At 36.4% G+C, this 18,349-nt stretch overlaps 1 protein-coding gene across 1 annotated transcript in view; it reads right to left on the bottom strand.

The window, feature by feature from the left end:
- Positions 1 to 18,297, bottom strand: part of ANGPT2 (angiopoietin 2) — a gene marked incomplete at its 3' end in the record, with an annotated part of 26,933 nt that extends 8,636 nt beyond the window's left edge. Inside the window, exon 1 of the mRNA XM_010176241.1 lies at positions 18,013 to 18,297. Within this exon, the coding sequence (XP_010174543.1) occupies positions 18,013 to 18,297 (285 nt within the window). The remainder of the gene's footprint in view (positions 1 to 18,012) is intronic.
- Positions 18,298 to 18,349: the final 52 nt, after the last annotated feature.

The following is an 18,349-nucleotide window of genomic DNA, read 5'->3' as shown; positions in this document are numbered from 1 at the left end:
AGGTATTAATACATTCAGATTTGAAAGAAGGAATAGTTAGTTATTAGCATTTCAGTGAGTCTTTGTGGATTTTTTTCATGGAACTTTTTTTTTTACCCTAAGACTTTGGCTGGCATGTGTTCTTGAAGAAAGTTAAATATATAAATGAAGGCACAAATGGGAAAAAGCAAGTCTCAAAGTATGCTTAAATTGCAAAAACAGCTGGGAAAACTGAAAAAAATAATTTCACAATTAAGGTTTGTAATAAAGTTATGGTGATCCATTTTTAGAAAGACAGAATTCTCTAAGGTCATCAATTTGGGGCTGTGATGCTTTATTACTTCAAATCATATAAAATCATAAAATTTGATGAAAATACTTTAGCTAAGTTGCCAAAAGAACAAGGACAGATCAGTCATATTGGAGCACATTCCAAAACACTGCTTTGATAGCCAAGATTATCTTTTTTTAAGCAAGCTTTAAATTGGCAAGAAACAAAAGACAACATGTAGAGTATGTGTTAAAAGAAATTTGTTTTCTAACCACTGGCAGAAATAGTACTAATCCTTTATGAAAGGTTGCCAATACTTATTTAAATTAAGTCTTCCTGATTGCTGTTGTGTAGTTTGTGTCCATATCGCAGAACAGTTTTCCAAAGAATCAAAAAATTATTTGTGTATTTTGTAGACAGACACTTTAACTTACAATTTTTTCATTTAAAGTTATAAATGAGGTCTTGCTTTTGGTTTTTTTCTGCCAAATGGTTAGTCTATAGTAGTTGAACAGCCATGTTCCTGGCAGCATTTATAGCTATATGAATACATACATCCTTCTTTGCCAAATGCCACTCCATATAAATGGTACAAATAGTTCTGGCTGCTAGTTTAATTTTATAGAATTTGTCGCTTATTGGAGCAGTCTTTCCACATAAAGTTTGTTGATTTTCTTCATGTTTATAATCTGATTCTGTCAACTGTAACCTTTATTTTCAGAGAGAGCTAATGTTAATCATGAGTTTCTACACAGTGCTGTGTCCTCTAGAAAAAGTAGGTAGGTGGCTGGAGCTGCATGATCCTTTCTATCCACCCCTAACATCATCAGAACCTATAAAGATCATTTTTCCTTGAATCAAATATGGATTACTAGACTAAGCAATTTACCACTTTCAGGGAATTCATCAACAAGTTTGAGAAAATTCCAAAAGAACTGTTTTTAGGCTTTCTCACACCTTGTCTACTGAAATCTGAAGATAATCTTTATTCTTACAATAAAGCATCCACTCTAAAACTGTAGCTGCTAGGAGAAATGGGAAAGAGCTCAAAGTTTATCTGCAGTCCTATCTCTATAGCCCTGTGTTTAGATCAGATGATTCATTGCATGAAAAATGGCATTAGCCTCATAAACTCAGCAACTGCTATGTATTATATACTGTATAAACTGCAGCATAGGAAGTTCCACCTGAACATAAGGAAAAACTTCTTTACTATGAGGGTGACTGATCACTGGAACAGGCTGCCCAGAGAGGTTGTGGAATCTCCCTCCCTGAAGATATTCAAAAGCTGTCGGGACAAAATCCTGGTTCATGTGCTGTAGGAGTCCCTGCTTGAGCAGGGTGGTTGGACTAGATGACCTTCAGATGTCCCTTCCAACCTCAACCATTCTGTGATTCTGTGTGATTCTGCATGAAGCTCAGCTGTATTTGGGTTGTTCATTCTATCCAACAGCTGACTGCTGGCCCAGTGGAGAGGTCACACACCTCCATGCCCCAGCCACATGTTCCTTCTCCCTTCCTTGCACTGGCTCTCACATTTATTGTTGGGTTTTTGACTAAGCCTGGAGGCACTAACCTAAAAGAAAACAAGGGAGACAATTTCTTGTCACGTTTGTGGACTGTGGATCTCTCCTAGATGTCAAACTGTGACTAAGATAACCATGGCTGTTGATAGTGTAGAAAAGTTGTTTTAAGAAGTATCATGATTTAAAATTATATGCTAGAGTTATATACTCTAAAATACAGACTTTGCCTAATACTCTCCTAAGGATATCACTGCATATGAGGGTCATTATCTTCCTCTGATTGCAGTAACAACTGATTGTTCTTCTGCCATTAATTTGAAGTTTTAGATCTTCCATATTCTTGGCAGCAGTGGTCTGATAAATATGGAATAATTTAACTAGAGCTATCTTTCTTCATGTTTTCAAGGGGGGAAACCAAAGAAAATGTGGAAGGTTTCAATGAGAAACCTATTTCTATTCAGACCTTGATTGTGCTTAGTAATTAATTTACAAAATAGTTCAAAAGAACTCGCAGAAGTATTGAACAGGTTATAGGACAACATGTGCTGCATGCTTAGTCATCTAATGTAAGAACAGAGAAAACTGAAATGACATGTCTGTAGTGTTTTTCCTCTAATTTTTGTTTTGAATTTCCAAAAGTGCAGTAGATCCAGAAGAAAACCTAGCAACAGAAAATACAACATTTACAGCTAAGCATTTTTTAAATATGCATTGAAGCTACAGTGTTTGACACATAGTAAGCTGTCAAAAGCTTTTTGAGTTACTGTTCCTGCATGTCTACTAAAAATGTCCCATGCTTTATTCAAAACTTATCTTTGTGAATTTAAACTAAACGAACTTAATGAGCCCTTGCAATACTTGTGGTCATCATCCTAACATTTTGTTCCCCAAGATATTTAGTTTATACTAAATTGAGCAAGATGGAAAATGGACTTGAGCATCCATAATCAACTTTGCTTAGTTCTAGTGACCGGGCAAAATAAGAAAAATGCTGATGTGTCTCATCAGTTCTTTCTCTCAATACTTTTTCAGAGTACAGATGAGACCTTTGTACTTCTCATACTCCAAATGTCTTGAGTTATCTTTAACCTAGTAGTGCTTGGTCTTAGTTGCTTGCCCTTGTTTGAGACTGGCAGTGTTTTTTGGATTGTGGCCACGTCTGGTTTCTTCATGAGTCATCTGAAGTAGAATTTAGTCTATAATTTGAAACATTTTTTTCAAACTCTGTGCCAATGTCCAATTGTCACATTGTAGATGGTCATCCATATATGCCACAGTATCCTTAAATTTCTGATTCACAGATACATTTCTGTATATAGAGAAAAAATACAATTTTGTCAAAGACTATTTTAACAGACTTTACTTTCAGTGAAAATACTAGGGATGTAAATTGTGTATTTGTGGTATAATAGAAGTCTGCACACTAGGAAGAAGTTTTCTTGGGATGAGACTATCTTTTTGGATCTTTTTAAACATGGATATCAGTGAAATGTAAGGTAGTCTTTATAAAAAGAAAACAGTCATTAAATATGTGAACACAACAATTTAATCACAGCAGTTCATATGGGCAATATTCTACCTACATACATATGCCACACATGCTGTTTAATGTGCATGTATGTAATGAATGGAACATAATATTGCCAGGCTCTCCACATGTGCTTATCTTTATATTTCTGCATCACTGCAATGTATTGGTGTTATTAAGACAAAATACTGCAAAAATTTCAATTTTGCATACAGTTTTGTTCTCTTTAAATTAGCTTTTTATACTTGTTTTCACAGTCTATCAAAAGTTAGAACAAAAATGGAAAAATCACTATTCCTTCCAAGATCCATTTATCTTGACAGACCTAAGGGAACACATTTTTAAGGGCATTGCATCAATCCCCATCCATCAGTCCTTAAGCTATTTTAAATTACCTTTTAACAAAATAATATATTTTTTCTATGTTTTCTGAAAGTCACTTATTGATTTTAGTAGCCTGTAACTTTTAGAAAAAATCAGTACACTGCAGAAGAAAAAAGCAATCGTGTCTGGAACGAGACTTTATAAATTGCCTTTTTTTTGTCCTTCTTTCTTCTTTTCCTGGGACAGGATGTCCCTATGGACTATGTGTTGCTTCTCAAGGGAGGGAAAAAAATCTTTTGGGAATGTATATGGGAATGCTTGAGATGTCTCTATGCTATTAGCTTCTTACATGCCCCACTGAGCATGTCTGCCTGCCCAGACCTCCAGCTAAGATTTTTCTCTTATCTCATTTTCCTGTCAGCAAACAGAAGGTGAAAGTAACATCATAAATGAATACTAGCTGAAAGTGAGCTGTGATTTATTGGAAAATACTCAAGCTAAAATTGCGTAATAAAATACTAAAGGTTTAAATGCTAACTCTTAAAATAGTAAACACAGACTTTAAAGTTAACAATATGCAGGAGATGGTTCAGTTAATGCCACTTGTGCACTAAGTGAAAGCTTACCAACTTATTCTCATGTCTGATTATATCTTGTTTAGAAGAAGCTGTTTGTTATGCTTTTAGAATTTACACTTTATAGCAGAAGGAAAAAATTCTCCCTTTCACTGGGAATAATCCACTTGAATAAAACCCAAATATTTCATTAATATAACATGAAATTAAATGCCTTCATTGTCTGCACAAATATTTATGAAGAACAACTTTCACTCTCTGTTCTTGAGTGGAAGTATTTTGTTCCTATTACTGAAAGGTATTGCAGCATGATCATACTTTCTACTGTATGTTTTGAACTAACTACAAAAGTTATAATCGAAACCTAGAAAAATCAAAAGAGTGCATGAGAAAAGGAAAGAGACTTTGAGAACTGAAACTATCCCAAGGGCTATCTTAGACTTGAGCTCACATGATTCCAGACACTGAGCTGGTTTTGTACATCTCCCACTGCACTACTGCCTTCCTAACTGCCTATGTGTTTTTACATGGTTTGTCACTTGGAGTATGACATACGTCCTTTATACTATACATGATGCATGTACTTTATACAGTGCACAAATGTGCATTATTTTAAGAGATGTAAATAAAATTGCAAATGAAAAATGTTCTTGAGAATTCCAAAAAATGTTGTTACTAGAAACTAAATAGTATCCTTGACAAATACTTTAATAGTCCAAGTTTCTATATCAGTAAGAAACTAATTTAAAAGCAAAATTTAACAACAGTACCTTTAGAACTAAAACAAAGTATATGGTGATTAACCACTCTCATTATGAGTTGAGGATATTCATTAAGGTAGTAATCTAAGATTCTGATTCACCATTTTTCAAGATCACAGCTAAGTGGTATTTCTCTTAGAAACCAGGGAAGGAATTCATAAAGTTCCCATTAGTCTAAAAATAAAGAATAAATAAATAAATAGTCTGAGTCATGAATGGCATTTTGCCGAAGTTCAGTAGCACTGAAGCCAGGAAGACAAGAAGCCAGTGATGCTTCTACCATTCACTGAAATGAATATAAATATTCCTCATTATGTGCAACAAGCCACCAACATTCAACATTAGGATTTCTTATTTATGAACAGTATAAGAAATACTGCTAATTGATACTTGATTTTTAAATACTAGGTTATAGCGTTGGGCTATAATTTCACAAATTGAATATTCAAACTTTTTGGAGACAAGCCTACATGTTTGCAGTCATATTTCGAACTTGCATGCTACCATCAGTGAATCATGACTTTACCAAACTGGTATAAAGAGGAGATCCTGCCCTAAAAAGCCCACATTTTAATAAACACATGCTAAGATCCCGGATCTAAAGTAATCTTTTTCCATTTGCATATTTTTTTCCATTGCAATGAGCAACAAGCAGCTGAAATAAAAGCTGATGGTAGGAGTACTTAAGCCATTTTTCATGAAAGACATCGGCTATGTAGCCTTATAAATTTTACAAAATTTTTAGTGAATTTGTATCTGGCACAGATTGTTCTTAATATAAAACCATTTATCTTTTTTTTTCCCCTCAACTTACAATATTAAGTTAGTTTTGTTATTAATTCCTCTTTCAACAGGACAGCTTATATCATGAGAATACCTCATGATGTGGTGGAGCAAATCATAGTACCATTTTTCAAGGAAATATAAAGCAAATTCCTCTTTTCAAAATAAGTTATTGGGGAAGTGAAACAGAGCTAGGCATTCACAGTTCACTCTCAGCATTGCTTTCTAGGGAAGCAGTCATCTTGCATTCCACTTCCAACCAGAAGGAAGAATGATTCGGAGTTCAAGGATCAAACTAGTTAGGAAGCTGTGGAACACAATTAGTCCCTTTTCTAAGCTATAAAACTGAGTGTCTCCTGTTTCAAAACTGTGTTCACAGAGCTCTTTCAGCATGAAAAATCATTAGTTTGTTTTGGGGGTTTTTTTAAACTTCACAGATAAAGGAAACTGAAAGCATTTTGAGTAGCTTTTAAACTTTGCAACATACTGGCTTCTAAATATAGTTTATGGAGCTTTTATGAGATTTTTTTCTTGAAGAAGAAGCCTCAGTGATGATGCTACCAAAAGAGAACCTGTAATTTGAGCTGAAGACCTGCCAGTTTTTGAATGCTCGAGACTTTGAGGCAGTGCACATGTCAGCTGCTGATTTCAGTTTTAAAGGATTGAATTTTTCTACTAAAAGCTCATGCACTGATTTTCCTGTGCATTTGCAAAAAGAAAAAAAAAAAAACAAAACTGTAATTTCCTCTCTGAAGTGCTGTGGTTCTCTTTTTAAGGCATGGTGCATCTTTCTCTCCACCATTTCCATTGCCAATATGCTAGAGGGACAGGGGAAATGTGTCTGAAAAGCTGCTATATTTTCATCACCAGTCTGAAAATTCCTCACTTGCCAGACCTGACCTGTCAGAGAACTTCACTGAAGTTTCCAAAACACTGGGTGACGAAAGTAGGACCCCAAAACCAAAATGGACTTGACTGTGACTACAGAAAGCACTAAGTGCTGCCTTAAGTAAGGGAAGCTCAAGTGTTCACCTCTGCTTAGTTAAAAAACTGAGCATCTTGATATGTTCTTGTTAAATGCCACTTATTTAATTCCCTTTGCTGTTCCATTAGCACAGTTAGGAGTCTTTAAAGCAAAAGCTTCTGAGGAATTCCATGCTTGAAAGATAAAACAGGAAGCTACTGTGTTAAGAGTGGACAAACACAAATACTTGGAAATAATATCAGCATATATAAGCAGCATATTGCAGAAACAAAATGTTGTGCGTGATGCAGGAAAAAAAATATATATTATGTAATCATGGTAAAAAAAACACATTTTTTTTATAAATAGCTAGGATTACCCATCTAAAAGCAGGCAGTTTAGTTTGTTGGAACAGAACCAAGAAGAAAAGTCTTTCCATCCATTGCTTCCAGAAGTTCCTCTTTGTCTCTGGTGCCCCACTGAGCACTGAGGTGATGGAGAGTCACCTCTCCAGCTGAGTTCCAGTCAGTGCTCCTGAAAGCCTGAAGCCAGTTGGTGACTTTCTATGAAGACCAGAAACTGGAGCCAGATCCTCTCAAAACAAATGGAGCTACTGGCACTAACTGTAATAGAAGAGGAGGAAATCTCAGCAAAAATGGCTGAGAACCAAAGCTAATCACTATAGGATTGGTATTTTATAGGGGGAAACTGTCCCTGTCTCTCAAGATCTGATGGGATGGGCCATTGGAGAGACTTTTAAATATACTTTCGAGAGACTCCCAAGTCTCTTGTACCAAGAAAGTACAATCCCATTGTACAATACTGCATGCAGCTAGCCAGAAAAAGAAGCTATCTGTCTTAACGGCCAGGAGAGTATGCATGTAGGTGAGAGTTAAAAAGATATTTAACAATGAGGACAAAAGAATTCGGAACTGAGAATCCTGGATGACAAGGGACGTAGAGAAAAGGGAGTTCAGACTGGACAACCAGGAAGCTGAATGGTCTTAATGAAGGGAAAGAAGAAGGAAAAAAAAAAGGGGGGGGAACTGAATCTGTGTGAGCAGAATTTTGAAAATGGCTGTGTCAGGGATAGGAATTCATAAAGGCAATGAGCTGCAAAAGAGGGCAGGATGACTGATCTTAAAGCTGGCTGAGGGAAGGAATTGTCTGGTTGGCGTGAAGGTTAAAAAACATTGTGAAGTTGGAAGGAAATTCACTGAGGAAAATGGTGAGTGTGAAGGGCTTCGCTGGATGAGACTCTTGGGAAGTGTTATTCCCACATAGACTTGAAAGGGACAAGAAAAGGAAAATGTGTATTTCCTTGTGTTTAAAATTATCACTCTTTTTTTCTATTCTAATAGCATCCTTACTAGTTAGAGGTAATCCACATGAAGTAAGCCTTAAAGCACATGTCTGATTTACTGGTTTACTCCATTATCAGCTTCAAATAGTTTAAAAAAAAGTTTCACCTTTTGAGTCAAATGAGATTTTAGATACATCAGATGAAATCTCAGTTTCACTAAAAAATCAGTGCGAATTTTTCTACTTGCCTAGAGTGGAGCAAGATTTTTGTCTGCTGTCCTCAAAGCCTTTTTAAAATAATGAAATTTACAATAACAAAGAAGCTGAACTCAAAACATGGATAAGTTTTCTCTAGATAGAAGTCAAATAAACTTAAGTATCAGGGAAAAAAATTACTAACTATATTTAAACTTTCCTCTGTAGCTGGTAAACTGTAGTTGTCAGAATCCTTGCTTGTACATGGTAAGACAGGGTCAGATTGTTGCAGTTTATACCCTAAGGCTTAGGTTATTAGTCTTAAGGTTTACCTTCTCATTACTTGAACTTTGTTTCATCATTTCAGAGTAGATTTCAGAAAACATTTCTAGTAAGGCTCCAGTAGCAGTTACAACAGGGGTTTTTTATTTTACTATTACTTTATAGGCAATCATTATGTCTGACAGAAAATCTGGCAACAGGGTGGAAGTTTGACATAAGTGAAAAACACAGACAGTTAATATGGTCAAAGTTCAGATCTCATGCAAGGAAGTTTGGTTTTATTTAAGTCAGTTCCTTAGAAGCAGAAAAATACAAGATTTTGTCTGGTTTTACTCATTCACTTAAGCTGTCTTTTGCCTACTTTATCCATTTTTTTAAAGTTGTATTAAGAAACTGGAAGCTGGTGTTCCCTTTGAATAGCTGAATTACCCTGTTTATAGAAAAGCTTTCTAAAAAGGAAAGTAAAAACATGGAAATTTTTTCAAGAAGTCTTCACCAGGGAATTTTCTTGAATATTGAACTGTCTGAATGGACAGGATATCTGTTAATGCAATAGGAAAGTTTGGCAAGCGTGTTTTACCTGGCTACACATATTTAAGTCTTGATGTACAGCTTTTTTGATGTTCGAATGTTGACTCTGCACAGCTGAGATTGTCAGCTGACATCTGATACCATGGAAAAATGAGGCTACTGCTTCTTCACTGATAAGCATATTCTCCTTACAGGGCTGGTTTATATTTCAATTTGAAACTGTGGGTTTGAACTAGTATCTTGCAGATGGTTGCACCTTGCAAATGGAAAATGAAGAGAAAATTGTTGTACAGAAGCAGTTGTACAGAAGGTCCTAAAGGAAGTATATGAAGGGTCTTAGGATGATTTCTACAAGTTTCTTGGTGAACTTTTTTTTTTTTTTTTTTTGGTGACAGCTATCAAAATTAAACCTCTTGGCTTACTCAAATACCTCAGTGTGAGGCTATACATCAGGTCATATGATGAACAGCAGGCCTCCGGCACACTGACGTCATACCATATGCAGGGTTGCTGCTGGTGGGTAAGGGCCATGGCTATTGCCCAGGAAATGTCCTTTCCACTGAGCTGGGTGTCTCCCCATTCCCACACCCTGACAGAATGGAACAAAAGAGGCTTCCAGGATCATGCACATCACGTGCAGGCCTGAGCCAAAAAGCAAGCACAGCGATGAAGCTGGTATCATGAGTATATGAGGTGAATTACTCTCAATGCTTGCAGTGTGAGAATGAATAGGTGTGCAGAGCTGTTGTTTTGGACGAGGCTTAGAACACTGCTCAGTCATTTTTATACTAGAGTTTTGAAGAAGATCCTGCCATTTCAAGAAGCATTTGGACAACGCCCTCAGACACGTGGTCTGAATCTTGCGATTGTCCCATGCTACGGCGAGTTGGACTAGATGATCCTTGTGGGTCCCTTCCAACTCACAACATTCTATGATTTTTAAATTGATACATTTTTTCTTTCTTCAAAGATAAGACATTTTAGCTTTTCTCCCTGTCAACAAACTATGTCAAGTGGAGCGATCAAACATTTGCCTAGTGTGTTTTCAGGTGGTTTTGACAAACACTTTATTCAAAAAGCACACTAAAACATTGCTTCTGAAGTAGCTCAAATTATGACAGTTGTGTGATTGATTATGCTGTACCACACCAGAATGCTCTAATATGCTAGCTTTGACTTTGTACTGACTTACTCTGGTCTTTGTGTATGCTTTATCACCGCTTTTGAAATGCATGTAGCTATTTTCAATTTCTTGATAATCATACTATTAAAAGGTACTAAAGAGTCTCAAAATTGAATGCCTCTTAAAGATTTTCAGTTGCTAACATTGAGAAAGCTGTACTGTATCAGGGAAGACTTTCTTCCCACTTCTGAAACTTAAATAATAAGTCATAGCTAGCTATTCAATAAAATAGTCTGCTAAGCTCTCAGCTGTGTTACCACAACACACTGATTTTAAGCCCTCACCAAAATCAATGATATAAAGTTGATATGTTGTTCCCCAGAGGGTAAAGGAACTCTATATAGTTTTTGTTTTTTGGTTTTTGGTTTTTTTTTTTTTTAAGCTCTATCACGATGCTTGAGAATACAGATACAGAACTGAAAAGATAATTTTCTGCCCACAATATTAAAGGGAGTTTGGGCAAAGTTAGGACATTATATGTCACTTGGGTTTAACAGGAATCTCTAGAAACAGCTGAATTGGAAAGAAAGTTGCTGTCATCCAAGAAATCTGAAGTATTCACTCATCTAGAGAGGGAAATGTTTCACTCTTTACAGCTGCTGTGAATAACATAATTCTGAAAAATACCAGATTTCCATCCATACTTACACTAACAGAGAGCGAAGTTAACAGAGAAGGTTGCATATTCTATCAGCCTTCTCTTTTTAGCAGTAAGACATTGTTATGACCTTAGTAGGCTCCTGGAAGATTATTAGATAAACTGATAAAGCTTCATATGGGCAGTATAAAGACAGCAGAAAAGTTCCTGTAGCTTCCCTCTCTCTGTCCAGACTAACTCATAATGTGCTGGAAGCTGGAATGAGAACAGATATCTCCTAATCCTACAAATTGCAGGATATGTTTGCTGAGCTTTGTAAGCAACGTCTTAATTTTAGGGTTAACCTGTTACACAGACAGGTAAAAACTAATATGATTTTTAGTAATTATTTGGAACGTAGTAAGCATTTTTTTAAAGGCATTTAAGGACTAGTAATGTATTTTCCTAGGCAGCTTGAAAACTGACACAGTGAGTGTTTGCAGAACTGTTTAGGTGTGGGATTTTTTTTTTTTTATACAAAACATGGATCTGGATTTTGTAACCTGAAGAATTCTTTAACATTTCCTTTGAGCTTGGTTTATTTGGAATATACTTTAGGTTCACCAAACAGTATTTCATTTATTCTGACTAGAGAATAAATACAATTCTTTTTTCCTCTGCCCCATTTCCTAGAAATAGGTCTGTTAAAGGAAATGAAATGATCACAGTATTTCCAGGTGTAAAGCACTTTTTAACTTTGTGTGTGTGAGGTTATTTGGTTTCATTTGTTCCACTGTTGAATGTGCTGTATCTCTAAGGCATTTATAAGTCTTAAATACTGTGCCATACCTTTTTTTTTCCCAGATGCTTAGCCCTATGAAATTATCTGATGTGTCTAGTATTTTTTCACCTCCTAGTCTAAGAAATTCAAAGAATAAAATGTCAGATAAAATTGTCTGCGCTTATTTCTGAAGCTTCTTATTCAGTGCCATAGAGACTTCTCTTTTTCTTCATGGTTATATTGATACTTATGGTCCACTGACAAATTGTCTTCTCAGTGATTTAGCTGTTATTACTAGTGAGAACATTTGGAGAGCATTTCATTTCCTAGTGAAGCATGTCTTCTGTGTGTGACATCCTTGTTTCATATACTAGTACATATATTAAATATTTTCCATCTTCTCCCATTTTCTGTTCTGCAGTCTGCATGGGTGTCCTTAAGGCTCACATCAGTATTTTATTGCTAACTAGATGCCAGAACCTTTTTTCTCTGAAGTACGACTTGCATCTTCTGTTCCAGGAAGAATTTTTTTTTTTTTTCTGATAAGGGTGCTGAGACACTGGAAGAAGGTGCCCAGAGAAGTTGTGGATGCTTCATCATTGGAAGTGTTCAAGGTCTGGCTGGACAGGGCTTTGATCAACCAGATCAAGTGGAAGATGCCCCTGCCCACACCAGGGGCCTTGGACTAGATGATCTTTGAAGGACTCTCCCAACCCAAGCCGTTCTGTGATTCTGTCAGGACGTGGGAATGGGGAGACACCAAACTCTATGGAAACGCCATCAGTCCTGATTTGACTCTTATACCTAACGTGTTTTAACAAGTGGGAAGCATAATGTTTATATATATTCGTATCATATTTGCAGCCTAGTCCACTTTTCTACTTTGTATCCATTGCCTCTTGATTCTGGGGCTTGCACACTTCAGTGCCACAGTAGTATGCCAGGATGAGGGCCATGCAGCACGCTAGCTTTTGCAGCTTCGTCACCAATGCTGATAAATCTGCCTCTTCAAGGAGGATTTCTTTTAAGTTTTCCATTCCTCTATTTCTCTCTTTTCTAGGCTGAAGGGACAGACTGAACTTACTCTAGGGAGCTAATTAAGACAGACTGAGTCATCTGATGAAACTCTGGCTTTGGTAAGCTCCAGAGAAGGATCCAAGAGTGGCACCTCTCTGTTGTAGACTCTGATCTAAGAGCTGACACTATGTCATCTAAATCAGCTGGCAGCATTTTGCACGTCTAGCCCTATAATAATGGTAATGGTGGAGGAAGACAGTCTTACTTTGTCCCCATCCTGGCTTTCAGCCAAAGCTACATAAAATCCCATGAAAAACAGATGCAAGAGGAGGTTCTTGCATTAAAGTATGTAAAAGGTTGTTAAATAAATAGTGGTTTACTAAGCTGTCTTAGTTTCCTGTAAGAACTATTGTAAATCAAATAATGTATAGTGTGGTATAGCTTCAAAACCAAAAATACTGTAGTATGAAAAGGACGGTATAATACAGTCACTGAAGATACCAGATGTCATATTTTGAAGGTTAGAAATGAGTATCTGTGTCTTCTAGGCAAAATTCCATTCTAAGCAATACATACATGACAGCTTGTTTCTTCTGATTAGGAATCAAGCATATTATATCAGTTATTTACCTTGGTAAATTATAGAGAGATGCACATTATTGAATTTGCTCAAAATTAACAACAAAGAAGGAGCAGTAACAAGATAACTGCCTGTAAAAGAAACACCATTCTGAACCTCAGTCTTCTGGAAAAGTTTCCAAGATATTCTAAAGGTTATGCTGTTAAGTTTTGTATGTTAAGTGGGTATGCAAAGAAAAAGAACTCGAAACTGTCAACTCAAGCATCTTCAGGATCATTTCCTATATGCGCACTTGAAGAAAGAGAAAAAAGAAGAAAAATAAAGCACCTTATGTCAATAATTAATGGAGAAAGTCTCCCAATTTGCTGTTTGGACCAGTCAAAGATTATAAGCTTATGATCATATTAATAACAAAGTACATGAAAATACATCTTGAATGCTAGTAAGAGACCGGTTCAGTACAACAAGCCTCTGTTTATCACATTTTTTACTGATAACATCTTGGAGATGGTGAGCTCTCAACTTCAATTTTGTCTTGTAGATCTGTACAAGAAAGTCTCTACTCCTCTTTGTTGATTTTGTAGAATTTCATACCTGTATCACCAATTTGGTATTTGTGGAACGATGCAGAAACAGCCTTTTAAAAAAATAGTTTTTAAACACATGCAAAAGTGTAATTTCAAATCCTTTCACAGAAATTTACCTACAGGAGAAATAACAATAAACTACATAGTCAGGTCATTTAAAGTAGCGTGGAAACTTTATCCAGTAACATGTACTAATCTGAAAGAAAAAAAGTATTTTCTTTTGGGTCCTGCCAGTACTCTTTTGCTTAGCGAATACATAGTTGATAGACAGAAACAAGCACTTTTCACAATAAGTGAAAACAGATGCATTACTTAAGAAAGGAATGCAGCTCTTGATTCGGAGTCGGAATCATCTCTTGCGTACTTAAAATCCAACGCTGTACAATGTATTTGTCCTTGTGCATTGCGTGCAGATGTTTTTTGGACAACAGCATGGCAGAATATCTTTTCTTATTTGAGATACGAAGTTCAGTACAAGTATGACAATAATTATAACCTTTCATTGGTAATTACTCATCAAAAAATTATAAGCATTCATTCCCGTACATCTTAAAACATCTGATTTTATTGTCCTTAGGGAAGAAACACATTTCAAAGTGACAAAGGGTTTTTAGCTTCCTGGATAACATGACAAGGAAAAACGAATCTCAGTTCAGAGTATCCAAAGATACTGCATCCCTATCAGCAAAGTGTCCCCTTCCTAGTCTCTTGGGATGGTTCAGGATGATGTTCCAGTCTTAGGTTTTAATTTGGACTCCTGGCACAGACTTTTAATTTCTAGTCTTTTGATCTGCTGATAAACTACAAATTAATTGCCTATATTCCATACACTATAATCAATTTGATCATACATTATTTTCAGCTCTTTATAGCAGGAAAGACTTAAGAAAATATGACCCGTTTCTTTTACACTGTTGCTTTGGAGAGAGTCATATCTCCTGAGTCACAGGATTTAGTTTATGTGCTAAGAAGGAAATTCAAGTCAGCATTCACTTATTTCAGTGTCTTAATACCTGAAAAAATGCAGTTCCCTGAGTAGAAATGCTGTGATCCAAACAGTAAAGCTGCCATTAATTCAGATAGAGATTTGTTTAAGTGTGGAACTTAAGGCAATCACCTGTCTTCTAGGAATATTTGAAAGCCCAATGTTGTTTTTACATTAAAAATATCTTAAGTATAATAGCCAACATACATGTCTATACTTAAAATATCCAATCTTGTAGCTCAGCTGTATACCAGTCTGCTATCCTCTCAAATTAATTGAAAATCTTACTGAGAGGTTTGTTCTCCCTCACCCAGACACACTTTAAAAAAAATCTTGCACTTCAGTATACAAATTGATCCCAAGGCAGGGAAAGTCAAAGTAGAAAGTTCATATCAGGTATATTGCTGTACAGTTGATCTAGGGTTTTGGCCTTTGCTCTACAGCATCGCTTACTGGCTTACTGCTAAACACTGGATTAGGTGGAATAGTGTTTTTTTCCAGAACATCTGAACATTTAAACATAATCTACTTTTGAAAAGACATTCTCCAGTTTTATGTATGGTGCATACAGTAGCAGCATAAGACATTAATGCGGTTCAGACCAAAAAAATGTGTTTTCATGAAGCAGAAACCAATTTAAAGTGTAGAACAAAGTCTTCTGCTCCCTATGCAGGAGATCAGAAAAGAACCTGGCCCTACATAACTCATTTTCTTTCCATTGTGTCTGTCCATGAACCAGATGAAGCGCACACTTCCCATGCTGTTCCATTCATGCAGCTTAGAGCATTCATTCAGAAACAGAATGTTTCCTTTAGTTGATGGATTAAAGGCAGGAGTGGGGGAGGAGTGTAAAAATATTTTGGGATGTGCAATATTTCAGGAACAACGTTTAAAGGTTAATTCATGCTAAAAGTTTGTAATGTATTTCTTTTACACAGCTTCAAAACAGAACAGGTGCTGCCTCTTACATGAGCAAAAATAACTTTTTTAAAAAGCAAGACCTAGAGCAGATTTTTGGGCAATTGCTGAGAAGTTACTGTCAGGTTATTTTTTAAATCAATCTTATATTACACTTTCAGTTTTTTTAATTTATTTTTTTTTCTCCGTGCCCTGACTAATCTATTATTGTATTTTGGTAAGTTGAAATATGAACCTAGGAATGCGTATTAGTGACCTTAAAAAAAAACCAGCAAGTAAACTCTGCAAGCAACTTTAAAGGTTATTGTTTGCTTTTCATCTTCACTTGCAGACCAGGTGTCTCTAGCAAAGCAAATCTGAGGAAAAGCTACTTTTGTTGGAGCCTCTTTGTGAACAAAACAGATGACATAAAGAGCAGGTGTTAAAATAGTGAAAAAGGCAAACAGCAGTTATTTTACAGGATGTTTAGCTGTGGAAGAGCAAGAAAAAAAATCAGGCTATTCTAAAGCATCTTATTTGGAAATCTTTGCTCAAATAAAAGAAACATTTCTCTGTCTTGTAAAACAGAATATGCTTTTTGATCCCCCAAAGAATGGCTCACACATACTTACCCTGTTCCTCTTGTAACTGATTTCCCAGGGACTGACAGGAAAAAGCATAGTTTTTACTAAATAAGGATGCTGGAATTTGCTTACTGGTTTCTGTTTACCTGATGCCACTTAAGATACTGTGTTTGCCTACTTAAGTGGCATTTAGCACTGGAGTCCTGTGTGTGATTTGACTATTTATGTTAGGAAATTGCTGAGCAGCTGGGTAGATTAGACTGGTTTACTCTGTGTGTTTTTCATCCTGCATTGCACATCTGTTAATGTTGGTCTTAACATCACAATAGCGAGCACTGTAAATTAATAAGTGTGTGTTTGCCTGTGAGATTAAAAAAACAAAAGCTACTGAACTGCCGTCATTTGGATGTCTAAATTAAGCATCCTAAACCCATAAAGATAGATTTAGAGGCCCACACTGCAGCATTCAAGTGCATTTTGGATTTAAGCTTCATTTTCAGGTAGATGACACCACTACACTTTCTGCTTGGAAGTGTTACTTCCTTTTCTTACAGACACAAATTCTCTTGCAGGTGCCTTTGATTCCATCATGCTAGTTCTGTAACTTTGTAACTGATGAGAGAAGTGAACCCTAATGCAAAATTATTTTATAGTCATGTAATCTTAGAATAAAGAATTGACTACTCATTGTAGAGAATTGTGAATTTTCTCTATTATTCAAAACAAATATTTCTTTCTTCATTAAAAAACCACTTATGACATCACTTGAACACTTATTTGGAGATACTCTTGTCAACTGCTCTGTTAAGTCCTCAAAATATTTATTGCTTAGAAGATAGGCATCTTGGTATGAAACATAAACACTCATAAATTTCCTTTGCTATTACACTATACTATCACACTTCTTCAGGTACCAGTGAAGTAAAGGTTTATTCAAATCAAAATCTATTGAACTGTATAGCATTTAGAATCAAGTGAGTTTCTGTTAAAATGTGGAAGAGTGATCAGGTTTATTCTCCAGTAAAAATAAAAATATATGCAGCATATTATTTTTTTTTCCTGCCGTTTCAGGTATAATTTTACAAGTATTGGTGCTTTGGCGATAATCATGTCATTTTGCCTCTACCTGTAAGGGCGTTGCATTAAAGGAAGCTCTGTGGCATCTGCAACACCTTCTCCAGAATATTTTTCCCTTGAATATTGTATATTTGAGTGGAAATGTTAGAGGATGTGAAGTATATCCGCTAATGAGCTTTCTTGAAATTCTATCACTTCCCTCAGCTAATTTCACTGCAAGTCAGGCTTGCAGTCTTTGCTTAGAATTACAGTTCTCTGTCAGTGGGACTTACATATGTTCACTTCTACCTGCGAGTTTTGAAATCATGTTTCAGATAACATTTTTCAAACATGCCTCAGGTACAGGTTCTTTCTATATTCTTTAAATAGAGATGAAATAGCCCTTGTCGGTCAATTATAAATTAGTAGCTGGTTCTTTCATGTCAGAAATTTCATGTGGCATGCTCCCGCTCTGCCTGCATGTGTAATTACTGTTTGTTCAAGAAAATCAAATGTAATGACAAACTTTAAAGCAGGAGCTCTGCAGAACAGCGCAGTTCTGTTCCTTTCCAGTCAGTAACATTAAGTTTTCAGACTTCAACTTTTTGATTGAAAAGTAACTCAGAAATTTAGATCATGCGTTTTGTGAATTTATAAACTGTTGGCAGAAAAAAACCCCACAATGAAAACAGGTAACAGGATGCTGTAAACAAGACTTTTCGAATAGAAATGCTGTCACCCTACCTTCATCAACCACTGAGTGTTGTTTTCCATGATGTTCTCAAGTAGTTGCAGTCTCTGAAGGGAATCGTCGTAATCGAGAGGCGCGTCCCTCTGCACCGCGTTGGGCACGTAGGAGGTGGGAGAGCGGCAGTTGTCCGCCTCGGGCAGGAGGAAGGTGTAGCTGCAGGACCCGTGCTGAACCTGGTACTGCTTCTTGCCGATGGTCTCCATGCTTTTGCTGAAGGAGTTGTATCCCGACGCTAAGACAAGACAGCAGCCCCACAAGAAGTAAACAGTCAGCTGCATTTTAGTCCCTGCGGTAACCCAGCCGCCCCCGAGTGCTTCGCCGCGCTGCCCA

The sequence above is a fragment of the Antrostomus carolinensis genome, unplaced genomic scaffold (genome assembly GCF_000700745.2).
Source record: "Antrostomus carolinensis isolate BGI_N321 unplaced genomic scaffold, ASM70074v2 scaffold13099, whole genome shotgun sequence".
Taxonomy (NCBI): Eukaryota; Metazoa; Chordata; class Aves; order Caprimulgiformes; family Caprimulgidae; genus Antrostomus; species Antrostomus carolinensis.
The sequence above is the reverse complement of the archived record's forward strand: the minus strand, read 5'-3'. Positions and strand labels throughout refer to the sequence as shown.